At 44.6% G+C, this 27,080-nt stretch overlaps 1 protein-coding gene across 27 annotated transcripts in view; it reads right to left on the bottom strand.

Moving 5' to 3' along the window:
• The window catches only part of GPHN (gephyrin), a 603,244-nt gene that overhangs the window by 105,656 nt on the left and 470,508 nt on the right, over window positions 1-27,080 (bottom strand). For all 27 annotated transcript variants that reach the window (XM_037900254.2, XM_037900255.2, XM_043549878.1 and 24 more), the window contains 2 exons: window positions 16,648-16,690; window positions 414-551 (listed from right to left, as the gene is read on the bottom strand). In XM_037900254.2, the coding sequence (XP_037756182.1) occupies window positions 414-551; window positions 16,648-16,690 (181 nt within the window). The remainder of the gene's footprint in view (window positions 1-413; window positions 552-16,647; window positions 16,691-27,080) is intronic.

The following is a 27,080-nucleotide window of genomic DNA, read 5'->3' as shown; positions in this document are numbered from 1 at the left end:
CATCAATTCTAGTTCAAACCTGCAACAGAAATGTTCCTATTATCCTTCGCAGATGGGGTATATTATTCTTTTCTTTCATGGACAGAAACAGAATTCAATCATTTTAAACAGGTGTTCTGAAACTAGGACTCTTTGTTATCAATGGATTCCAGTCACAGGAAGATCATAGTTCCTTCAGGAAGAAGCACTGAGCCCAATGCACACCCTTCCAATTTGGTAAAGAGAGGCCTGATCTTTGCACTTCACTTTCTAAAACTAACTCCACTGGAGGAGGATAGAGTGTTGTCCCTGTCCCAAGCACCTCCCAAAAATTACTAGAAGTTCCTTTATTTTAATCAATTTAAGCAAATGGGAAGTAATATTCTCTAGCCCTAATTTAAAAGAAAAAAAGAGTCCAACTAAATGTAAAGTACCTCGGTAATTGATGATTTCTGTTCCGAGCACTGGGGTCATCTCCAGAACTGTGATGAAGGCTTTGTCCATAGATGTCAATGGGAATGGTGACATGCGATGTCTTCTGGCCACCTTGGTAATGTCGACGGCACTGTGACCTGCAGAGAGGGAGAGCATCCAGTTTAGAAAATATTCCATGGCACTGCCTTGGAATGCTGACAGGATGACTTACATATATTCAACAACTTTCATTCAGAAGAATAACATAGTGTTTTACAAACTACATAGAGGAATAGCTTCAAGTTCACAGCATTTATGGCTAAGAAGTGAAAGCTGTATCCATAAAGTCACAGAGTTAAGGCCAGCAGGGACCACCAGATCATCTAGTTGGACCTCCTGTATATCACAGCCACCAATACACTATCCAGCATCCAATATCCAGCTGTGGCCATCTCTAATGCTTCAGAGAAAGGAGACTAAAAAACCCTCCAGAGTACACTGAGGGACAAACAAAAATCCCTTCAGATATCCAGTGGAAGCCTTGAAGCATAAGCTCTGAAATTAACTAAAATTGCAGGGGAAATTTAGGGAAACAAAATATAATTTTCAAAACTGAAAATGATTACAATGGTTAATATCCCTGCTCTTATGAAAAATGCTTTGGGAGATGTAATGATGACAAGAGAACAGTACATCGCTATTACGTATCTTCAAAAGATGGTGCTATATTTGACACCATGGATCATGATGTGAGGCTGATTCACCTCTGAGAGCAGGGTAGGGGCAGTGGCAACCCCCTCAGATGGTTCTATTTCTCCTGAACAGACTTCCCCCAGAATGTTGTGATGGGTAACTGCTCTTCGGGAGTCAGGGCCTTCATCTGTGGAGGAGTTCTACATGTTTCTTTTCCTTCCTCCTCTCTCATTCTATATGTTAAAATCCTTGGAGAGATTGTCATAAACTATAGCTTTAAATGCCAATATGCAGATGATACTGAAGTATACATCTACTTGATCTTAAATTCAAATCACACCTCTTTCCAAGTGATCCTAATGCTTAAATGAGATCAGTGGCTGAATGAGGAACAGCTGGCTAAATTAAATCCAGGGATGACACAGGTGATGCTAATGGGTAGAGGGAGATACTCTGAAGCACCAGTCAATACTGTTCCCTCATCCTCAAAAGAAGGTGTCAGTCCCACCATCATTAAAATGGTATGCAACCAAGAAGTCCTCCTGGACTCTTTTTAATTCTAGACAGCAAGTAACAACAGCAGCAAAAACACTTTCTTCCACCTTTGGCTTGCCAGATGATTACTTCTCATCCTGTCAGACACAGACCAGGCCACAGTGATCCACGCATTTGTGACTTCCAGGTTTAATTACTGTAATACAAAGTGTGACGGGTCCCCCAAAGAACTTATGAATGAATCCATAGTCACTAAAGAGAGAGACTCCTCTTCACAGTAGGAATTAGAGGCAGCAATGGCTGCAGGAGTGGGGCAGTGGTGTATGGCCCCGTTAGGGCTCCTCTGCTGCCTCCAGGCTTGGACCTAAATGTGGAGAAAACTGGAGGCATCCTCTGCTACAGGGGCACCAGAGCTCAAGTGCAACCTTCCTCTTCAGGCGGAAGGGAAAAATAGGAGGAAAAAAAGAAGGCACACTCTGAGGACTCGCCTGGGAGTACTGTTGGCAGCACAGTGGCAGGGAGAGAGGCCCACCTGGGGCTCCCATGCCCTCCCAAACTCCTACTTGCCGATGATGAGTGATCTTACCAGACTCTGTTTTTTTCCACTCAGAACTGTCTTACTTTTTGCCGGGTGGCCATTTGCTCCATCTCCCTGTTGCCCCAGTCCCTCAGTCACTCTGTTGTCAGCTTCAATCTCCTTGCCCTCTATGCTCCTCTCCATCCTTTCCTCCCTCCTTCCTCTCCCATCTTACTTTCCCTCCTCAATGTCTCCCATCCACTCCCTTCCTCCTATTAACTCGCTCCCACTTGCCTTCTCTTCATTCCAAACTTCCTAAAATAGGTTTAAAAACCAAAAGCTGTAGCATAAATACTGAAAAGTAAATTTGATTTTTAAAACAATTTCCCTTGCAATAATGTGTTATCAGTAACACAGATTAGGTATTTTTAAAAATGCCTTATTTTATCTCTGGTCTCTCTCTGGTTACCAAGCTCCCTATTTGTTGCTTTACGTATCTTCAGTTCTTTTAAAAAGGTTATTTTAAACAAGAAAGGATGTTTCCATTGTGGTCTGCTGTAAAAATACTTTATAAGCATACTGCCAAAAACTGCTGTTGCTCTAAGGAGGATGACGCTGAGTCAGTACAGTAATGACTGAGTGCACAAAACTTCCTTCAATGTCAACACATCCTCACTCACATGAGTTATGTAGGTCATTATTTATGAACTAATTTCTATCGCTGATGATTACCTAGTGGCATAGCAGCCTCTCAAAAGCTACACAGAATCAATCAAATCTTATTACTAAACCAAAGTCAATGTCATTTTTTATAAACAGGCAAAAGCCCGCAATTCCTTCTGACTCTTTATGTGCTTGGCTCAGAATAGCATAGGAATCTACATTTTCCAGTTTACCTTTTGTCTTCTTTTCAAAGGGATATCTATTATTTACCACCCCCAAGAGGCTGACAACTCTGAAAGGGAAGGAGTTTAAAGAGAGAAAGACTACTTCAGATTCAGAAAATCCTTTAGTGTGTAATTGCCATTAAAAGAAACATTGGTTAAAAGGATGACAGAGCTCCTGCAGCCCTGGGGGATGCCATACTGCACATGCTAACAGGTTTAAGTGGACTGTATAAGACTGCACTCTTTTGCAAAGGAAAACTGAGAAATGTGAATGGGAACACTAAGAAAGAACTGTCCTGGCAGTGACATCAAAAGGGAAATGCAATGCAGCAATTTCCCTCTATTCCACTACCATTAGGCTGCTGGAACACCAGCTGCTACTGCATCACTAAATAGAAATTCATTAAAAGAGAACATCAACTGGCTAGTCAAAAGTTGCTCCAAGACATGCATATAAATCTTTATGAGGACATTGCCTGGAACTACTCAACCTTTTTACTGTGGTTCACACCAATATGCCCAGGATTAAAAACAACAACAACAACCAGGAGCAGTAAAACATTTTCACAGCTACTTTAATTTTTTAAAAATTATTTTAAATGAATACAGGTCTCCTGTTGATGATGTCAGGCTGTGACTATCAGGAACTTTCAGTATACTTTTGACTTTTCAACTCGCTGCTCCAGCGTTACTCATAAACTTTTTGGAATGTCTGGGAGTAGCTTGTGCTTAAGCTGTTTTTCCTAGAAAATCCAGCATTTGATAGCTCACCCATACAAAATAAATTTTATAAGCAGAATGACTTTGCAATCTTGTGTAAAGAGTTTCCAGATCTAGTTGCATATATGTCTTTGGACTTCATGTCTCCTAGTATACCTACCACTGGGGACACACTGGCTTTTCATTGTGTGTGTGTTTTTTAAGGGGTCATGATTTCAATGTTTCTATTTACATATTGCACATATGATAAAAGAACAGAAATGTCATATGATTAAACATTTCAAACAAGATGTAGCATGATGACATTATGTACCGTATCATAGTGAAATCTCTATCCCAGTCATGTGTGTACAGTCAGAAGAATATAAGAATGCCCATACTGGATCAGACCAATGATGCTTGTAGCCTGACAGGGGCCGGTGCCAGATGCTTCAGAGGGAATGAACAGAACAGGGCAGCTACTGAGTGATCCATCCTCTGTTGTCCAGTCCCAGCTTCTGGCAGTCAGAGGCTTAGGGACACCTAGGGCATGGGGTTGCATCCCTGACAATCTTGGCTATTAGCCTTTGATAGACCGATCCTCCATGAACATACCTAATTCATTTTTGAACACAGTTACACCTTTGGCCTTAACAACATCCCTTAGTAATGAGTTCCACAGATTGACTTTGCATTGTGTGAAGAGTACTTCCTTTTGTTTGTTTTAAACCTGCTGCCTATTAATTTCACTGGGTAATCCCTATTTTTGCATTATGTGAAGGAGTAAATAACACTTCCTTATTCACTTTCTCCACACCAATCATGATTTTATAGACTTCGATCATATCCCCCCCTTATTCATCTCTTTTCCAACTGAACAGTCCCACTCTTTTTAATTCCTCCTCACATGGAAGCTGTTCCATACCCCTAGTCATTTTTGTTGCCCTTCTCTGTACCTTTTCCAGTTCTAATATATCTTTTTTGACATGGAGTGACCAGAACTGCAGGCAGTTTTTAAGGTGTGGGCATACCAGGGATTGGTACAGTGACATGGTGATATTTTCTGTCTTACTATCTATCCCCTTGTTAATTGTTCCTAATATTGTTAGCTTTTTGACTGCTGATGCACATCGAGCAGATGTTTTCAGAGAACTATCTACAATGACTCTAAGATCTTTTTCTTGAATGGTAACAGCTAATTTAGACCCCATCATTTTGTATGTTGTGCTGGGATTATGTTTTCCAATGTACATCACTTTGTATTTATCTACATTGAATTTCATCTGCCATTTTCTTGCCTAGTCAGCCAGTTTTGTGAGATCCCTTTGTAACTCTTTGCTGTCTTCTTTGGAATTAACTATCCTGAGTAATTTTATATTGTCTGCAATCTTTTCCACCTCACTGTTTACCCCTTTTTTCCAGATCATTTATGAATTTGTTGAACAGCACTGGTCTCAGTACAGATCCTTGGGGGACCCAGCTATCCACCACTCTCCATTCTGAAAACTGAACATTTATTCATCCCCTTTGTTTCCTGTCTTTTAACCACTTACTGATAGAGAGGATCTTCTCTCTTATTCCATGACAGCTTACTTTGCTTAAGAGCCTTTGATGAGGGACCTTGTCAAAGGCCTTCTGAAAATCCAAGTACGCTATATCTACTGGATCACCCTTGTCCACATGTTTTTTGACAACCCCCCCCCCCCCCCGCAAAGAATTTTAACAGGTTGGTGAGGCATGATTTCCCTTTATTAAAGCAGTGTTGGCTCTCTCCCCAAAAAATTGTGTTCATTTATGTGTCTGATAAGTCCTTTTTTCACTATAGATTCAACTAAATTACCTAGTACTGAAGTTAGGCTTATTGGCCTGTAACTGCCAGGATCATCTCTGCAACCTTTTAAAAAAATTGGCATTACATTAGCTATCCTCAAGTCATCTGGTATAGAGGATAATTTAAGTGACAGTTTACATACCAGTGTTAGTAGTTGTGCAATTTCTTATTTGAGTTCCTTCAGAACATCTTGTTCTGGTGACTTATTACTATTTAATGTACTGATTTGTTCAAAAACCTCCTATGTTAATACCTCAATCTGGGACAGTTCCTCAGATGTGTCACCTAAAAAGACTGGCTTTGGTGTGGGATTCTCCCTCACATCCTCTGCAGTGAAGACTGATGCAAAGAATTAATTTAGCTTCTCTGCAACGGCCTTGTTTTCCTTGAGTGCTCCTTTACCACCTCGACCATCAGTGGCCCCACCGATAGTTTGGCTGGCTTCCCGCTTCAGATGTACTTAAAAAAATGTTGCTATTTTGTATATCTTTTGCGAGTTGCTCTTAAAATTCTTTTTTGACCTGCTTAAATCTATTATTACTCTTGACTTGCCAGAGTTCATGTTCCTGTCCATTTTCCTCAGTAAGATTTGACTTCCAATTTTTAAAAGATGCCTTTTTGCCTTTAATCGCCTCTCTTACTCTGTTCACCTATTGTGGCATATTTTTCGGCCCTCTTAATGTTTTTTTATTTGGAGTTGTGACAGGTTTCAATCGGTCCACCAAGCCTCTAGGGGGCGATGGAGAGCTACTGTCCCACTGGCAGGCCTTAGTCACCCTTTTCGGTCACTGGGGAATTAGCAGAGAAAGTGTGCCGGCCAGAGTCCGTAGCGCGCCCCTGAGGCAGGGGAGCGCCGGCACGAGTCAGTGGCATTCGGGATTTTGCTATCCAAGGCGGGTTGGCCGGGGTAGGGAAACGCAGGCTCACCCAATTCCACTGCGTTCCAGCCCAGGGCCCCGACAGTGGCGGGACGAGAGGGTCCCGCTGCTGGGTCAGCGGGGAACCATCCGTGCCACGCTGACCAAATACGCCCACCATACTGTGCAGTTCTGCCCAGGGGCTACTTCCTACCCGGTCTCTCAAGTGGGCCTCTCCGGTCCCTCCAGCTCGTCCAGGTATTCAGCTGCTGGCAGCTCCAGCTCCCCCTCTGTGTCAGGCTCACGCTGGCCCGGGTTACAGCCTGGCCCCTCCAGTTCCTCCGGGTACTCGGTGGCTGGCAGTCCTGGTCGCCTCAGTCCTTCCTCCAGGTCAGGTTTCTCCTGGCCCAGGGCCTCCCCTGGGTTGGCAGCAGGGTCTGGAGGGAACAGCCAGCAGCCTGTGTCTGCCTCCCTCTCTGGTGCTGCCCTCACTGGGCAAAGGGCCCTGCCCTTTGCACTTCCTGTTCCACCCCTCCCCTTCTGGGGATTCAAGTACGCTTGGTCTGGCCCCGCCTACTCAGGCTGAGAGGGTGGCTCTTTACCCTATCGTTCAGAGGGAAGTCACCCTGGCTCCCTACATACCCCACCCCTCAAATCCAGCTCCCAACCATCGGAGCTGGCGTCCTCACCCTCTCCGAGGTGGGATAGAAAGTCCGCACTGGCGTTGTCCCTTCCTGCCCGATGGTGAATCGTGAAGGCATAGGGCTGCAGAGCTAGATACCACCGCATCAGTCTGGCATTACTGTCCTCCTTATTAAGCCACTTCAGGGGTGCATGGTCTGTAACCAGTGTAAAGGGGGCTCCGAGGACGTAGTAGCGGAGGGCATTGACTGCCCACTTAACCGTTAGGGCCTCTTTCTCCACGATGGAGTAGTTCCGTTCTCTGGGGTACAGCTTCCGACTGAGGTAAACAATAGGGTCTTCCTCCCTGTCCACCTCCTGTGAGAGGACTGCCCCAAGCCCTACTCCTGAGGCATCAGTCTGAACGATGAAGTCACGATGAAAGTCAGGGCTGAAGAGTACTGGATCGCTACACAGCCGTTTTTTGATAGTTCGAAAGGCCGTCTCGCATTCGTTGGATCAATGCACCTGGCGGGGGCTGTCCTTGGTCAAGAGCTCCATCAGTGGGGCAGTAATGCTTGCGAAGTGGGGTACAAACCGCCGGTAATAACCAGCTAAGCCCAAGAATTGACGCACCTGCCCCTTCGTGGTCGGCGCCGGATATTCCTGGAGTGCTTGGACTTTCCCGATGAGGGGGCGTACCTGTCCCCGGCCCAAGGTGTACCCCAGGTAAGTGATTTCCTCCCGCCCGATTCGGCATTTTTTTGGATTGGCCTAAGCCCGGCTGTGCAGAGGTCCCGGAAGACAGCTGCTACTTGGTTAAGATGTTCCTCCCAGTTATTGCCATAGATGACCACATCGTCCAAGTAGGCCGCAGCGTATTTTGTGTGTGGTTGCAAAATCCGATCCATCAAACCCTGGAAGGTTGCCGGGGCCCCATGGAGGCCGAAAGGTATCCAGGTGAAATGGTACAACCCTGAAGGGGTGGCAAACTCTGTCTTCTTGGACCTGGGATCCAAGGGGATCTGCCAGTACGCCTTTGTGAGATCAAAAGTGGTGATATAACAGGCCTCCCCGAGCTGGTCGAGGAGCTCATCGATGCGGGGCATCGGATAGGCATCAAATTTTGAAATGGCGTTTACCCTCCGGAAGTCAATGCAAAACCTCCGGCTCCCATCGGGCTTTGGTATGAGGACGACGGGGCTCCGCCACTCGCTCTGGGAGGGCTCAATGACACCCAGATACAACATGGCCTGGACTTCCACCTCTATGGCCTCCCGCATTCACCTAGGCAATGGCCGGATTGTCTCTCGGACCACCACCCCGGGTTCAGTCTGGATCACATGGTAGGCGAGCATAGTCCGCCCGGGTTTTGTGGTGAATGTCTTGGGGAATGCCCTTACTAAGCAGAAGGCCTGTTCTTGCTGCTCGACTGTGAGTGTCTCTGCTAGCTGGGGCTCACCATTATCTGACTCCTCTGGCGGGTGGGGCCCCAGGTCCGGTTCGGGGGGGTACGGGGCAACTAGTAGTCCTTCCCGTTCCTGCCAGGGTTTTAAGAGGTTTACATGGTAAATCTGTTTTTCCTTACCGTGACCAGGTTGCTGGATTTCGTAGGTGACAGGACCTACCCGGCGGAGGACCTCATATGGACCCTGCCAGCGGGCAAAAAGCTTTGATTCCGCCGAGGGGAGCAGGAGGAGTACTTGGTTCCCTGGCCCAAATGATCGAGCCTCGGCGCCCCGATTGTAGTGCTGCTCCTGGGCTCTTTGGGCTGTGTTTAAGTTCTCCTTCGCGAGCTCACCCACCTGCACCAGCCGCCCCTGCAGCTGTAAGACATATTGTAAGAGACCCTGCGTTGCAGACGGGTTGTGTTCCCAAGTCTCCCTCAAGAGGTCCAACACCCCGCGGGGTCGCCACCCATAGAGGAGCTCAAACAGGGAGAACTTCATGGACGCCTGTGGGACTTCTTGAATTGCCATTAGTAAAGGAGGGAGCAGTTGGTCCCACTGGCAGAGGTCCTGGGTGGGGAAACGCCGCAACATTCCCTTCAGGGTCCGGTTAAAACGTTCGACCAATCTGTCAGTCTGGGGATGGTAGACCGAGGTCTGCAGTTTCTTAATCCCTAATAGGGTACATACCTGACGGAACAGCTTAGAAGTGAAGTTGGTCCCTTGATCAGTGAGTATCTCCCGTGGGAGGCCCACCCTTGCGAAGATCTTCACGAGCTCCGCAGCAATAGTGCGGGCGGTGATACTTCTTAAGGGGACGGCCTTGGGGAAGCGGGTGGCGTAGTCCAATAGGACAAGGATGTATTGATGGCCCGCCTTACTTTTTGGAAAAGGCCCCACCAGGTCCATCACTACCCGCTCAAATGGTACACCCACGACTGGTAAAGGGACCAGGGGGGCCTTCCGTACCCCTGCCGGGGCTGCATGTTGGCAGTCCGGGCACGACACACAGTAATCTTTCACCTCATGGTGGACGCTGGGCCAGAAGAACCTGGCCAGGACCTTAGCCACTGTTTTTTCCTGGCCTAAATGGCCTGCAGCCGGGATGTCATGTGCAAGCTTCAGGACAGCCCGACGATGAATGCAGGGAACCACGAGTTGGGTCCGGACCTCTTGGGTCTGGGGGTCTCGATCAACGCGGTAGAGCCGCTCATGACTGAGTTCAAACCTAGGCCTCCACGACCTCACCATCCACCCGGGCCAGCTACACATAGGCAAACTGGAGCGTAGGGTCCTCCCTTTGATCTCGGCTAAAGTCCACCAGGTCAGGAGGTGGGGGCCAGCTGTTTCCAGGCTGTCCTGCCTGGGTGTGGGAACTGGGGCAACTCCGGGATCGGACCTCGAGTCGGGGCCTGTCTTCATCTCAGGCGGAGCTCCCTCGAACGCCTCTTCGGTCGGTAGGGATCGAAGCACCTCGATGAAGTCTGGCCAGTCGCGGCCCAGAATAACTGGATAGGCGAGGGATGACGCCACTGCCACGCTCATTAATTGAGTTGCTCCGTTCACCATGGTGGGGACCTGAACCGTGGGGTACGATTTCACGTCTCCGTGTATGCACTGAATCCGTACTTCCCCAACGGGCCGCTCGGTGTCCGGGAAGAGCGCCTGGCGGACAAGGGTCTGCCCACAGCCCAAATCAACTAGACCAACAACGTGGGTCCCGGCGACTTCCATGGGGGCTGTCAGTTTGGCCAAGGAGGGTGGACGGGCCCGTTGCTCCCCGGTGCACACCAGGCCAAAGTTGCAGTCCATTGCAGGACAGCCCCCTTACAGATGCCCGTACTCGCCACACCGAAAGCAAGGTCCTACCTCTGGGCGCCCCAGCTGCGTGGGTGCACTGGTGGGGCTGCAGGGCTGGCTGGGGCCTGGTGCTCGGGTTAAGCGTCCAGAGGTGGAGCGCGGTGTGGACTCGGGGCGTCGGGGAAAATCGGTTCTGCCGCCATCTGGTCGTAGGATATGGTGTGGTGCGTCGGCTTGGGAGGTGGACCTCCTTTCAAGTTTCTGTGCACTGGGTCCAGAGTTTGGTGGGCGGGCTGCCAGTCCTATCGGGGCCTCTGCCTCTAGAAAGTCCTCCATAAGGACGACGACCGCGCTCAGACTTTGTGGCCGGTACCGCAACACCCATACCCTCCCCTGGGTCGGGAGGATGTGCACGAATTGTTCGAGGACGACCTGTTCAGTCACCTCAGCCACTGTTCGATGCTCGGGTTGTAGCCGTCGGCCACCTGCGTCCTTTAATTCCTGGGCCACAGCCCGGGGTCTGGCGCCCAGTGGGTAGACCTTTTCCCGAAACTGTCGCCGAAATGTCTCCGGGGTAATGTCGAAGACATCCAAGATAGCCGTTTTCACTTGAGCGTAAATGCGGGCCTCATCATCTGGGAGTCCACGGTAAGCCTTCTGGGCAGGCCCTGTCAGATATGGGGCGAGGAGGGTCACCCATTGGTCAGATGCCCAACTGGCCACTGAGGCAACCCGCTCGAAGGTCACCAAATAGGCCTCCGGATCATCCTCAGGCCCCATCTTGGGCAGATGGATCGGTGGGGCAGGAGGGGTCGGCGTGGCCGCCTTCTCTGGTTGAGCCCCGCTGTGGCTCGGCGACAGGGTTGCAAGCTGCTGGAAGCATTGGGTTTGTTGTTTGTGGTGCGGGGTCCCCAAGGTTTGAAGCAACTGCTGCTGGTGGGCACCCAGCTGCTGTACGAGTTGGTGCTGCTGCTATTGCTGGCTCTCAGCAAGGAACTGGATAAGCCTTTCCATCTCCATCTTTCAATTAGGGGAGCTTCAGAGGCCTCCTCGCTCTAATCCCTTCCTGCAGGGATAGGGATTGGTGCCTGCATTCTCCAACACTCATGACAGGTTTCAATCGGTCCACCGAGCCTCTAGGGGGCGATGGAGAGCTGCTGTCCCATTGGCAGGCCTTAGTCACCCCTTTCGGTCACTGGGGAATTAGCGGAGAAGGTGTGCTGGCCAGAGTCTGCGGCGCACCCCTCAGGCAGGGGAGCGCCAGCACAAGTCTGCAGCGCGCCCCTGAGGCAGGGGAGCACTGGCCAGAGTCTGTAGCGCGCCCCTCGGGCAGGGGAGCGCTGGCACGAGTCTGCGGCGCGCCCCTCAGGCAGGGGAGCGCTGGCACGAGTCAGTGGCGTTCGGGATTCTGCTACCCAAGGCAGGTTGGCCGGGGTAGGGGAACGCAGGCCCACCCAATTCCACTGCGTTCCAGCCCAGGGCCCTGACAGTGGCAGGGCGAGAGGGTCCCGCCGCTGGGTCACCGGGGAACCGTCCGCGCCACGCTGACCAAATACACCCACCACACGTGTAGTTCTGCCCCTGGGCTACTTCCAACCCGGTCTCTCAAGCGGGCCTCTCCGGTCCCTCCAGCTTATCCGGGTATTCAGCTGCTGGCAGCTCCAGCTCCCCCTCTGTGTCAGGCTCACGCTGGCCTGGGTTACAGCCTGGCCCCTCCAGGTCATAGAATCATAGAATATCAGGGTTGGAAGGGACCTCAGGAGGTCATCTAGTCCAACCCCCTGCTCAAAGCAGGACCAACCCCCAATTTTTGCCCCAGATCCCTAAATGGCCCCCTCAAGGATTGAACTCACAACCCTGGGTTTAGCAGGCCAACGCTCAAACCACTGAGCTATCCCTCCCCCAAGGTCCTCCAGGTACTCGGCAGCTGGTAGTACTGGTCGCCTCAGTCCTTCCTCCAGGTCAGGTTTCTCCTGGCCCAGGGCCTCCCCTGGGTCGGCAGCAGGGTCTGGAGGGAACAGGCAGCAGCCTTTGTCTGTCTCCCTCCCTGATGCTGCCCTCACTTGGCAAAGGGCCCCGCCCTTTGTATTTCCTGTTCCACCCCTCCCCTTCCGGGGATTGGGGTAAGCTTGGTCTGGCCCCGCCCACTCAGGCTGAGAGGGTGGCTCTTTACCCTCTGGTTCGGAGGGAAGCCACCCTGGCTCCCTACAGGAGTATACATTTAATTTGAGCCTCTATTATGGTGTTTTTAAGAAGTTTCCATGCAGCTTGTAGGCATTTCAGTTCTGTGACTGTTCCTTTTAATTTCTGTTTAAGTAGCTTCCTCATTTTTGTGTCATTCTCCCTTTTGAAGTTAAATGCTACGGTGGTGGGCTTCTTTGGTATTTCTCATCCTCCAAATGAATGTTAAATTTAATTACATTGTGATCGCTATTACCGAGCAGTTCAGCTATATTCACCTTAGGTTAGGGTTAGGTTTCCTGACCCTTCCCCTCACGCTCATCTACTTGCTGATCTTTACAATTAAATGCAAGCTGCAGGCATGTGATCGGTCCCAAGAGGAAAAGGTAACAACTTGTCCACTGATTGGATCCAATTCCTGTATCTGCTGGATTCCAACACACCGAGAACACCAGATATCTGGCAAATAGTGCATGGTTTTAATGCAGTGTACAGTGTGCTTCACTTTCATGTTACATATTCCACAAAAATAAAATATATGATTTTTTAAAGTGTGCTTATATTCTGAAATACAACTGTATATATATTCTAATATACTCTCTCGTAGTGATTTTAGATCAAATATGTTTAACGTGAAAGTCAAAAAATGATTTTTCTAACTATCTGCACCACAAACTACTCCTGGGATCTGAGAATCCAGCTGGGCTCTTTCCATCTCTGAAACCATCACCGGGAATAAAGATTAGTAATTCTGCAAGCTGAATTTAGCTGACAGTTTTCTGATGGTGTGCAAAGCAAAATAGAATCCAGCTTGCTCTTCTATAGCTGTATTAACTGCAGGGTTAACAGGAGTAAAACATTTTTCCTCATGGTGATGGGGCAGATAGGTCCCACTGACAGGGTTAATGAGAGCCTGTGGACCTAGTTAGCACTGCCCTGCATTTCACTCGCAGCAATGTTAGGCATGGAGAGGGGAAGTTAAAAGGAGGAGATCTACTCCATTTCAGCCCTGCCCAGGCTCCCAATGTGAGAGAAGCCTGTCTGCAGCTTGGAGACTGCTCAGAGGAGCTCCTGTTAGAAGGGATGAACAGCTCCTGTGAGATCATGGGAACCATGGACTATTTGAAGGCAAATCCTGAAAAAAAGGGGGGGTCCCATCGAACCTTCACTGGATGACTGTGTTTTGAGTTGTGATTTTCTGTTCCTTTTTTCTTTTAAACTATAAAATAAGGGTAAGATTAAAATGTGCCTCTAAACAAGGATAACTACTTAACAGAGAGAGACAATACAAGCACACCATGTATTTTCTAGTCATTCTAGTAAACATGTTTTCAGGGTTTCTGAGGTTTTCTGTTTTATAAAAGTTATTGATAAATACTTTAGATGCCACAATTTCACTTCCTAGAACCCCTGGAGTGCCACACTTAATGTAGGTTTCAGAGTAACAGCCGTGTTAGTCTGTATTCGCAAAAAGAAAAGGAGTACTTGTGGCACCTTAGAGACTAACCAATTTATTTGAGCATAAGCTTTCGTGAGCTACAGCTCACTTCATAGGATGCATACTATGGAAACTGCAGAAGACATTATATACACAGAGACCATGAAACAATACCTCCTCCCACCCCACTCTCCTGCTGGTAATAGCTTATCTAAAGTGATCACTCTCCTTACAATGTGTACGATAATCAAGTTGGGCCATCTCCAGCACAAATCCAGGTTTTCTCACCCTCCGCCCCCCTCCCCCCCAACTCACTCTCCTGCTGGTAATAGCCCATCCAAAGTGACCACTCTCTTTACAATGTGTATGATAATCAAGTTGGGCCATTTCCAACACAAATCCAGGTTTTCTCACCCCCCCACCCTCATACACACACATGGGGGTGGGGAGATGAGAAAACCTGGATTTGTGCTGGAAATGGCCCACCTTGATTATCATGCACATTGTAGGGAGAGTGGTCACTTTGGATAAGCTATTACCAGCAGGAGAGTGACTTTGTGTGTGTGTGTTTTGGGGGTGTGTGAGAAAACCTGGATTTGTGCTGGAAATGGCCCACCTTGATTTTCATACACATTGTAAGGAGAGTGGTCACTTTGGATAAGCTATTACCAGCAGGAGAGTGAGTTTGTGTGTGTGGTTTTTGGAAAAAAGGGGGGGGGCGTGAGAAAACCTGGATTTGTGCTGGAAATGGCCCAACTTGATTATCATACACATTGTAAAGAGAGTGGTCACTTTGGATGGGCTATTACCAGCAGGAGAGTGAGTTTGTGGGGGGGGGCGGGGGGGCGGAGGGTGAGAAAACCTGGATTTGTGTTGGAAATGGCCCAACTTGATTATCATACACATTGTAAAGAGAGTGGTCACTTTGGATGGGCTATTACCAGCAGGAGAGTGAGTTTGGGGGGGGGCAGAGGGTGAGAAAACCTGGATTTGTGCTGGAAATGGCCCAACTTGATTATCATACACATTGTAAGGAGAGTGATCACTTTAGATAAGCTATTACCAGCAGGAGAGTGGGGTGGGAGGAGGTATTGTTTCATGGTCTCTGTGTATATAATGTCTTCTGCAGTTTCCACAGTATGCATCCAATGAAGTGAGCTGTAGCTCACGAAAGCTTATGCTCAAATAAATTGGTTAGTCTCTAAGGTGCCACAAGTACTCCTTTTCTTTTTACACTTAATGTATACTCAGTGTCCAAATTTTTGAATGGCACCCACATAACTGTGAGAATTCTCTGGTACTGAAGATATACATAATTCTATGGAATTCAAACGATGGTGTCAGATAGCTGTCAATTTGCTTTTTTATGTCAAATGTCCAAAATGATCTGTTAAAAATCTAGAGGGGAAATGTCTCTAAATTACAAATATTCTTTTTTTTTAAAGCAGGAGGGAGGAAATCCACCCATCTTGCAAATTTTTAAACATCACAGATGAAACAGCAGTCCCTGATTTTGCAACCCCCCCCCCCCCCCCAAGACACAAACCAAAACAAAAAATTACCTCTTCTGGGTCTACAGTAACCTTTCATAATGCTAAGGCATAAAAGAGGAAGGAAACATACAGAGCTATCATTTTTTAATCCGTATTTCTTCTTAGCACTGATTTTTCTTTTTCTTTCAGATATGTCAGATATTTAAAAGCAGAAATCTTAAATTCCTGTTATGTCCATGGACAAGACCAACTTATAAAGATTTTGTTTTTTAATTCTCAGGTATGGAATAGTAGATTTCTTTTTTTTACAAAACCTAGATGATGATAACAAATAAAAAAATAATAAGCTTCAGCCCTCACAAATCATCTTCCATTTTGAGTATCTCACAGTGCTTTTAAAGACAGCTATTTACATCCCACAACATCCTACATGATAAAATAATGCTGTACTCATTCCAGAAATGAATACTTTGAGTAAGAGAAGTCAAGTGATTTGCCTAAGGCCACTCAGCTAATCAGGTGGAGAGCTGGCAACAGAACTCAGGAGACCTGACTACCCATCTTCTGTTCTGACCACTAAACCAACTTCCTATGCAGAGTATAATACGTTTAAGGTAGGTTAAATTTTCGGGGCACATGAAGAGAGAGGTCTTTAACCTGGAAGGTTACAAACTCTAATTGTAGAAAGAGTTCATTTGTGTAAATCCTCTTTTTTGAATCTGACACCTATTTTTTTCCCCTCATCTAGCTCAGCATTTCTTAAAATACTTCAAGCTCAAAAGTGAAAATCATGGATATTTACCTTCCCATTATCTTTGTGTGTTGATTCTTTTCTCCTGTGAAATGCATACCTGCACCATTAAATGCACGTACATCCCCCAAGGTGCAGTGATCAACAGGTGGGCTGGTGACTCCAAAGAAAGGGGATAAAAGCCCAGGCAGGAACTGCACTATGATGGGGTGTATATCATTTATCACACTATACATAGCTTAGACTCTAATGTCACTAAGAGAAATATCCGGGGGGAAAGAATTAAGAGGAAAATACCTATTAACACAGACTCTAACTGCTATTTTAGAAAGGTGAAAGCTGCTAATGTTTTCTCTTCTTTTTTTCGTTTCGGATTGAATTTCATTGTCCTATTTTTTTCTATTCCTGCTGGAAAGTCATATGAACCCTCCCTTGTTCTTCACTTTCCACACCACCAAAATATTATTCTAACTTGTTCTCCCACTTCCGAACTAAAATGGGAGTCATGGTTCAAGAGTACATCAGGGAGGCAGCAATACTTACTGGCTCTGAGGATGTTCTCCTTGCTGCTGCACCTGGACTGGACCTGCAAAGAGAGCACAGACTCTATGAGCTACAGTAGTTAACAGGCACAGCAAGATCTGGCGATTTAATGGGCAAGCTCCTGGGATCTAGAGTCAGAGGCTCAACATATTTGACACCTTAACAATTTTATATAGTGTATATATAGGATACATATATTCAAGCAGAAACTTACTGGTTGACAGTCTGAATCTGATATAAGCAATTAAAAAACGCAAACAAGCCAGCCTAAAGGACAGATTTTTAGGTTAAGAAATGAATATACAGCTTTCAAAGATACATATTAAACTTCAATTTTACATTAAATTCCAAGTTCATTGTATATAATTGTGACCACAGTGATCCTGAACCTAAGTCCTTGTGTTTTACGTGCAGACCAGAACAACAATATGCCTGTAGTAACATAATCTGCTTGAAGACTTGATTATTGCTGCTGTCAGTGGAGCTGCTGAGGTTTCGTAGAGAGAAATTCAAAATGCTAACAAGTTAGAATGTGGTGATTGTGAAAACATTTAGCAATTCTGCTTCACAGCTGCACAAACATCTTCTGGCTGGAGACAGATGAATTTGTTCAGCTGTTTAAGTCTAGTTTAGAAAAGTACTATGCCTAATATGCTTTAGGGTTTAGCTGATCGCCATATTTGGGGTTGGGAAGGAATTTTCCTCCAGGGCAGATTGGAAGAGGCCCTGGAGGTTTTTCGCCTTCCTCCGTAGCATGGGGCACGGGTCACTTGCTGGAGGATTCTCTGCTCCTTGAAGTCTTTAAACCACGATTTGAGGACTTCAACAGCTCAGACATAGGTGTGAGGTTTTTCGCAGGTGTGGGTGGGTGAAATTCTGTGGCCTGCGTTGTGCAGGAGGTCAGACTAGATGATCATAATGGTCCCTTCTGACTTTAGTATCTATGAATCTATGAATATGCTTTTTATAGTGTAGATCTACTTTGGAAAGTGATTGTGTAAAAACAGCATCTTCTTACTCAATAGATCTACTCCTTGTGTACCTGATTCCCACTGTGTTACTCCAGTTTTATCCTGGTGTGACTCCAGTAAAGTCAATAGACTCAAACTGGTGTAATATTGAAGTAACAGTGGTGAATCATGTCTGAGTAGAGTCATATCTGCTTACTATGGAGACTAACAGAAAGTTTTGGTTTTCAACTATTGTTAGCCCTGCAAAGCCAATGCAATATAGGATATATCTTCACTGCAGAGTTAACTTGAGCGTAGATAACTTGAGTTAACTTTTCTCAGTCTTGCTTGAGTCAGAGAGTCACACTGTGAAATGACACTTGAGCTGCACAGAGTAACTGGATTAGTAGTTGATGAGTTGTCTTAACTCGAGCTGTGGCCTATACCCCCAGGCCAGCCAGCTGTTAAAAGTTAAAAAGCACCATCAAACTTTAGTTCAAGGTTTTTGTGTGTGGATGGGACTCAAGTTAGAGACAATACTAGTTATAACTCAAATTAACTTTGAAGGGAAGACAAGCCCTATGAAAGGGTGAGAAGTGTGAGCTGGATCCTTTTCCTTCATGTGCTTCTTCAACAGAATTGTTCACTAAGACTTCAAGTACAAGCCAATAAATTACACCCATGCAAACCTATTTACAGCAATAGGGTTGCATAGGGCATCATAATCCTTGTAAAACCTTTTTTAGTGTTGAAGAAGGAAGGATAGGAAGGAAAGAGACCAGCTTAACTTTCAGATCTGAGGTTGAGTTTGTGGGGGTGGGAACTAGACAAATATCTGCCTGCAAACTGAGCACACATGATCTGGAAATTATTTATGAGTGATAAATGTGGAACCCCAAAGTGCCATTTTTCAGTCTCTTTTCAGACTAGAGCCATCTTTTAAGTCTGAAACTAATCCTTCCTTGTTTTCTAAACCTCTTTCTTTCATTCCACAGCAGCTTGCCCCAAACGCATATTCACACAACAAGTTGGATTCTACAGCATAACACAGTCTACTCATTGTAATGAAAAAACTTATGACGGTAATGTTGCAACTTAGAGTGGATTATGGTTGTTCTTCCCTGAAAAAAACTGTTATGTTTAAAAATTAAAACCACCCTCCTTCCCGTCAAAAATACTACACAGGTAAACTCCAAAATGTCAGTGATGCCCTGATTTGGTCCAGAGTTGTTCTTCCATTTTTCAGGTACATGATAAAGTAAAATCTCATTGGAAGAGGAAAATGTTTCTCTTCGAAGAGCAATTCTGGACCAAAAAGGAAGGTATAATGGTATATATGAGAGCAAGAGAGAGAGAGGGAGGGCTGGATGGGTGAGTGGGTCACAGTTGGGGAAAATGCAAAATGTACTATGCAAAAGGAGAGATGGGCCTATCTGCATAGGATATTATTTAAAATTGAAGAGGCTATGCTATTTCTCATTGAAAACCATATGCAAAGAGAGAACAAAGAATGGGCCTGTTGCAAAATAATCAAGAAATTCAGCAAACTTTGGAATGAAACCTAGTGAAACAACAACACAGTCCTAAAGAAAAAAACAAACAAAAAAACCCACACAAACACTATAGAAACAATCTAATAAAACAAACATATAATAAAAATATGACTCAAAGGACACAGATAAAAGCTACTAGAGAGGAAAAATGTTAGTGGACAAGTCAAGAGATAGTCTTCAACAAAGTGTGGGAACAGAAGGAGCCAAAACCCATAGCGCAAAGCAATGTTTGCGAATGGAAAGCAACTCCTTTGAGCAATAATAGTTACTCTTGAGTCGTAGCCTCTATTCCTCCTGAGTTCATCTTTAAGCCCTTCCAATCTATAGTGGAGCTAGTGTATGAACAAAAACAAGAAATTTATAATGCAAAGAGCAGCTGAGACTTGCAGATCTAATATAAAAAATGTGCTGACAGAATACCACTCTTACAACGTCCAGATGACAATGGCAACAAAAGACAGCTGGCTTCAAACATAGCTCTTGGAGGTATCTTTTTTATTCTATGAGCACAGAGGACTTCAAATGACAAAGCTAAACTGTGCTTTGCAGTGTCTCATGGTGATCTAATGTTTATCCTTTATCACTCACCTGATTAGCAAAATATGCACTGTGGGAAATAATTTGTTTTCCACAAATTTTAAAAGCAGATGTAGAAGAGGAATCCATAACTGTGAAAAAAACACTCAACTAGACTTGATCATTTCCAATCCTAGGCTCACGGCTGCTGAATACAAACTGTGCTTCAACACAGCTGAAGGATTAATCAGATAGCCAATTCTCCAATTTACTGCATATTGCACATTCATAGGCTGTTTTATTTTTTGAATATTGTTCTATTAAAAATTATTTTACTTGTCAAAAAAGTGTTTGAAAGCCCAAACCTACTTTAGAGCTTTGTGTAAATTGTCTTTTTCATATTTTATCATTTGTATATGTTTTGTACCTGTGATATTTTTTAAATCTGTATGTAAATCAGGGTTACATGATTTTTAAAATCATATAACCCTGAAGTAAATATTCTAGTGTACCATCATACACCATATCATGACTTGCTGGGACAGATGGTTTTGGAACAACTGTAATTCTTCTCTCACTCACAGGCTGCTCCAGAGATAGTAACCTGTGCCTGTCTCCCATATCACAGGAAATCTGATTTTTCTTCTGTCTACATTCCCCTAGCTGCCAATATATTTTGGCAGAGAAGCTCTGAATAAATTGGGATCTCATCCAATATCATTCCCCAGGGTGGCTCAGGAGGAAACAATCAGAAAGCAGAGCATCCACATTCCACTGCCCTGACCTTTACGTCCACAGGATTTTATTATATTTAAATTATAATTGTATTGCCTTGTAATGCAGAGTAAGCCTTGTTCCCATGGGCATAAGCACCAAACGCTATGTGAAACAAAGCATTTTAAATTAAAATAAACAGAGGAAATGGTAAAAACAAGAAACCTGCTGACAATCTCTATCTATCAATCATGACTGGTCTGAGACATGAAATCACTTGTTGCAAATCTTAGCATCTATAAGGGTATCTTTACAAGTAAAATAGAAAATGAAATGAAGAAAAGCTCATGCTACAAGTGAAGTAAAAGTAAAATAAATAAAAGAGAAAAGAGAAGCCTTTACTACATGACCACAATCTTTAGGAATGGTTAGAGAAATTACTTACCTTTTATACGTCATAACAAGATTTAGCACAGAGTATTAAATCAGCTCTTCATTATGGGAGGTACAGTTAAAAGCCATAGATTATCGTAAAATGAATGGCTACACAAACATGAAGAGTTTTCCAGCCAAATATGAAAAGCTAAGTCTTATGGGGAAACATTTCAACTGAGGTTTATTGCAACATGAAGAATTCGTAACATCAAAACACATGATTTTACCACCAGCACTAGAAAGAACCCATTTCTCAAGAACACAGAGGAGCATAGGAGGCTAACCGATAATCTAGTTACGGGAAAGCATATTCCACTATTAAGACAGCATGCAGAATGTGGAACCACCAGCAGAAACCCAATAGGGAAGGGAATGGGTTAGCCAAGTTGCAATGAAGGAAGCAGGACATGTGAAGCACAGCAGCAGTTATGAATTTGAGAACTGTCTTCCTTTAACTGCCCTATAAATGTCAGACTCATTTAAGAAGTAAGGAAAAGATTATTTTCAGTGTGTTCTACAAGTACTACAAGTCATGGCTATAGGTTAGTGTGGAACTCTTATCACCTTTCCCTGAGACTTCAACAGTTGTGTAGAAACCAGCTGTACTCTGTGAGAGATCTGGTGCAGTATACTGTTGCTGCCTTTTTCCATCTGTTTCATGAAATAGGCAGAGTGGATAAATTGTGTATAATCCACTCTTGGAATACAAAACCTCCAATACATTCAAATCGCTTTTCAGTATCAGACTGTCAGCAGCACACGAGTGGCAAGAAGAACCTTAGCACCACTCAAGCTTTAGTACATACTACTGCGTGGCTGTTCAAATTCTGCTAACTTTCAAATTTTTCTCCTCATACTTACCTACAATTAGTAATTATAGGATCGCAGTTCCACACAATTTACTGTGTGGATATTTTGGATGATCCCTCCAATACTGAAGACCTGTCTACTTTGCATTGGTATTAAAGATATCATTATCCTATTTTTAGGAGCTCTGAAGTATACTCTGGTATCCCTTCGCAAAAAATTTCTCCTTGCCCCACAATGTATACATATTTATAATTAAACATCATAAAATCACAGCATTTTATAACAAATATCACAGCACTATGTTATAACTTTGTAAACCATAATGGTTTTGGACTATTATTGTAGGATATTATGCATAAGGTCACGGAACATAAAATCAAATAAAGAAAGTATCAGAGTAATATACTAGGATTTGATGGTTTTAGAAAATATTTTGTTTTTTATTTTAAACCTATTCAAAATAACAGAGAAAACTATAATTGTTTTGGTTGAATTAAAATAAAATATAAAAGAATTTTGTCTAAATAGGTTACCCATACACACAGCAAATATATATATAAAATGGTAACATTTTGGTAACATGGTAACATTACATAATGTGGATAAGAGATGCAAAGGCCTTGATATTTAGGAAAGCATCCCCATTCAGGACAGCACTTAATTGGAGCCAAAGTCAGTACAAAACTAAAGAAAATCCTTTATCTGTATAATGGAAATACATTTAAAAGAGACAAAAGAAAAGTGACTTCAAGGAAATAAGGTTGGGGCAAATCTATTATTCTCTAACAAAACTTAAAAAGAGGAATATGCTCTTTCCCAAACACTGTACATTTCTAATAATAGATCAAATTACAATTATTGATTATAGATTTATTATCCTCAAAGGAGATTTAAATGACAAAAAAGTTACAATCAGCTTGGTATATCCCAAAAGCAAAAAGATTTTAAAAAGAAATTCTTTAGGCTTCTAGATTCCTTCCAAGAAAGAGAAATAATTTTAGGATATTATTTTAACATTGAATGCTAGATCAGAAAGAGCAGACACTAAACAAAAGAGAGATACAAATCTAGATCTTTATAAACAGATGATAGTTTTATATGTTCTCATTTTATTCTCATCCACATAAACTTTATATGATGATAGACTGAATTTTGATCACTAACATTGTCTTCCAACAAACTATAAACATAGAATTACATGGTCAGCTCTTGTTCCAACCAAACTAACATTTAATTTGAAGGGTGGGGAAGAAATCATTCTCCAAACAGATTGGCAGACTGAATTGTTTCCTGTTACAAGATCCAGACAGAGCAGTCATTTAAAAAAACTTCTCATATTTTGAACATAACAACAAAGATTACATACTAAGGGGGCTTTCTTTGCAAATAAAGCAGTTATGAGAGGTCATTTTATTAATAGTCTCTCCATTGAAAAAGTGAGACTACAAGATTGATTGCAACTGGTACATGAGATGCAAAACCAAAAATCATATCATTAAAAAAAATAGTTCAAACAAAATCCTACAAAAATGCATCAACTTAAGTTGCAAGCTAAACACCTTGCTAAATGATAAAACAGAAAAAGCTCTTCAGATATACAAAACAATTATTCTGTGAAAAGAGGGACAAAAGGGAATGAAGGGGATAAACTGTTAGGCAGAAAGCTAAAAGAAAAGCAAACTACCAACATAATCCTCCACGCATGGTTAGGAATGAAGAGAGGCAAAAAAATGGGAGATGTTTTTTCATATTATAAAAATATTTACAAAAGTTATTTTTGTATTAGAAAAATAAAAATTATGAGCTAGATTGTGCCTTGAGGTAAAGTCCGGAGTATGGGACAGCGAATAGATGTGCTGCCCAAAGAGGAGCACTGGGAAGGCATAGTTCTCAGAGACACTTGTTAGGGACCGGAGAGGGAGTACTGGGCAAGCAATCCTTGTGCTTCCCCTGTATGTTCTGTGCTCTCAGTCACAAACTGTAAGATCCATATGGTTGCTTGGGGTTACTGGGAGGGGATTGGGCAGCCTTATTACTTCTTGTACTCCCTTACAGCCACAAAGGATGACAGATTTTAGTGCTAAATAACGTGAACCTCCTCATATTTCATTTAGACATAGTTCTGCTTGAATAATTCATCAGAGAGGAAAAAAATTAGTATTTATAAATGATATGAAAAATGGTAAAGTCCTAGATCGAGATGGGTTACCAATAAAAATATTATAAACATTTATAGGGAAATTGGTAAGTCCTCTTCCAACTACAACAGCTGTTGTTCCCAAACCTGGAAAGAACCTTACATCATATAATCCAATTTCTTTATTGAACTGAGATGTAAGATTCTCACCAACATATTGGTGAACAAACTACCTCTTAGAGATAATATTAAGTTATCAGAGACCAAATAGGTTTTATAAACAATACAGATAATCTTATATGGGTACCAGGAACATTACGCTCACCAAGATAAAAAAACCTCCTCTACTACTCTTTTAGTTAACTGCTGAAAAGGCCTTTGATAGGGTTGAATGAAGTTACTTTTATAAAACTGAATGCCTTGGGAATAAGTTCCCAGTTTAAGAAATGGATAATATAAATGGAAGCAGATCTAATATCTTTTCTTTCCAAAGAGACATAGGAAAAAGATGTACCATTGTTATTTACCATTAGCAATGGATCTATTTGCCTAATATATATGCAATAATACAAGGATAAAAGGTGTTGCTGAAGGACAAGAGGAAGTTAATCACCTTGTGCAGTAATGATGATTCTTCAAGATGTGTGTCCCTATGGGTGCTCCACTCTAGGGGTATCTGCATCCCTGCCCTGCTGATCGGAGAACTTCAGTAGTAGTATCCATTCAGCCCATGCATTTGCTGCCCCGTCATCCTCTGCCCCGAGGCTACCCAGCGCTGCATGGGTGAACCCTCCTCAATTCCTTTTCTAGCGCAGAGTCACTGACAAGAACTCAGTGGTCGAGGGGAGGAGGGTGGGTCATGGAGCACCCATAAAAACACACATCTCGAAGGCTGGGGATTCAGAGTCGAGTCTGTTATGGGTGATACTACTGGGGCACCGAATATGGTGTCTAAAGCAGCGTCCACCAAGATGGCATAGTGCTTTGCAAAGGTATGTGCAGATGCCCAGGGAACTGCTCTGCAGATTTCTGATATAGGGATACCCTTGGAGAAGGCGACAGACGAGGGGCCGATCTTATACAGTGTGTGCGTATTGAAGATGGGGGTGTTACACTGCAAATCTGGTAACAGAGTTTGATACAGTTCAAGACCCATTGGAGAGCTTTGAGCAGCAATTGCTGTGCCTTTTGACCTATCAGCAAGGAAGAGGAAGAGTCTCAGAGATTTTCTAAAAACTCTTGTCCTGTCCAAATAGAAGGCTAAGGCTCTCTTCATGTCGAGCATATGGAGGATAGCTTCCTGATTATCCTGATGAAGTTTGGAAGGTGAATGAGTTGGTTCATGTGAAATCCAGAAGTCACCTTGGGAGTGAACTTAGGATGTGGTCTAAGCGTGACTTTGTCAGGGAAGAACACTGTGCAGGGGGAATGCGCCCTCAGAGCCACTATCTCTCCTATCCTTCTTGCTGAGGTGATGGCGATCAGGAATGCTGTCTTCATGGAGAAGTGAGTTAAAGGACAAGTGGCCATAGGTTCAAATGGTGGTGTCCTTTTCGTACTAGATTAAGATCCCATTGTTAGAGCCATGCATGGATACAAAATTTATATCTGCAGATGTGGATATCTGTGGAGTTGCATGGCTCTAGCGACAATGAGTGAGATCAGCCGGGGCATGACCAGCGACCGGGAACCACAGGGGCAAAAGCACCCAGCTGTCCCTTCCACACAGCAATGTGCATCTCCTGTCTGGGAGAGCGTGAGCCGCTTGCACAAACTAGGGTGACCAGGGACAGTTACTTGTGAGCCTGGGGCCTGCTCCAGTAGGAAGGGCTGTGAGTGGTACAGCCATGCTGGAGGAGCTGCCCAGGCTGGACGCTGGCTCCTGCGAGCAATGGCCCAACATGTGATGCTTTTGCCACTGCGGTTCTTGATCCGGTAGCTGGCCATGGCCCTGCTGATCTCGCTTGTTGTCGCTAGAGCCCTGCAATATCCACTTTATATCCAGGGATATCTGCATCCATGGATATAAATTTTGTATCCGTGCAGGGCTCTACTCATTGTGGGGTAGGAAGTCTGGGTTGAGGAAAGAGGAAACCTATTTGTAGTTGGGTGAGAGAAAATGGAGTACCCTTCTACCTGCTGGTGAAAGCTTGCAATTGCTGCCAAGTGGACTTTTAGCAAGTGTGACGGGGCAAGGCCAGATGGCTGTAGTAAAGTAATGGGAGACAGATATATTAGCCACAGGCTAAACAAATCCCTGTTACTAGAATAAGCAAATGGCAGCTGCTCCAGGTCAATTAAGACACCTGGGGCCAATTAAGATCTTTCCAGAAGGCAGGGAGGACAGCTAGGTTGATTGGGACACCTGAAGCCAATCAGGGGCTGGCTGAAACTAGTTAACAGCCTCCCAGATAGTGAGGTGGGCGTGCATGTCACGAGCTGCAGGAGGAAGTTGCGCTGTTGGAGAGACTGAACAGTACACATCATATCAGGCACAAGGAAGGAGGCCCTGAGGTAAGGGTGAAGTGGAACTTGAGGAAGTGGGGGCTGCTATGGGGAAGTAGCTCAGGGAATTGTATGCATCCTGTTTCTAAAAAGTCATCCACTATAGCTGGTACTATTAGGGTCCCTGGGCTGGAGCCTGGAGTAGAGGGTGGGCCCGGGCTCCCTCCTTTGCCCCCTGATGAATCACTGAGACTGGGAGACGAGAGAGACTATGCAAGAGAGGATAGCTTCTCCTCACCTCCCTCGCTGGCTTATGATGAAAATGGCTCAGCAGGCTGTGACCCTTGCCTCTAGAGAGAGAAGGGCTATGTGGAGGGTCACAGTGAACCTCTGAGGCTAGCAAAATCTGCCAGGAAACGTGGGACCCACAGAGATAAGGACAGATCTTTGTCACACAAGCTAATACAGAGTCCCGATTTCTTGAGAGTGAACAGATAGTCTAGGATTACAGGTAGAGTGGCTTTATCCGGGGTGACGCCTTTGGGCTCGCACCAGATCTGAAATCTAGTCTACTTTTGTAGGTAGGTATGACAGGCAGTCTGTAAACCGAACCGAACTGAATGCTTGGGGGCATCTCATGCACAGTCTGGCATGAGCTATAACCTATGTGTCTGTAGTCATAAGCCCCAGAGGCAGTGTCTGGCTGAAATTTGGGGGCTGGATTGCACTGTCCCTTGAAGCATGGAGAGGTTTAGGAATCTGTGATGTGGGAGGAGCACCCTCGCCCAGATGGAGTTGATGTCAGCTCCTGTGAATTCTAACCTCTATACCGGCATCAATGTCACATTTTTGTGCATTGACTTATAGGCCCAG

Source organism: Chelonia mydas, chromosome 6 (genome assembly GCF_015237465.2).
Source record: "Chelonia mydas isolate rCheMyd1 chromosome 6, rCheMyd1.pri.v2, whole genome shotgun sequence".
Lineage (NCBI taxonomy): Eukaryota > Metazoa > Chordata > Testudines > Cheloniidae > Chelonia > Chelonia mydas.
The sequence above is the reverse complement of the archived record's forward strand: the minus strand, read 5'-3'. Positions and strand labels throughout refer to the sequence as shown.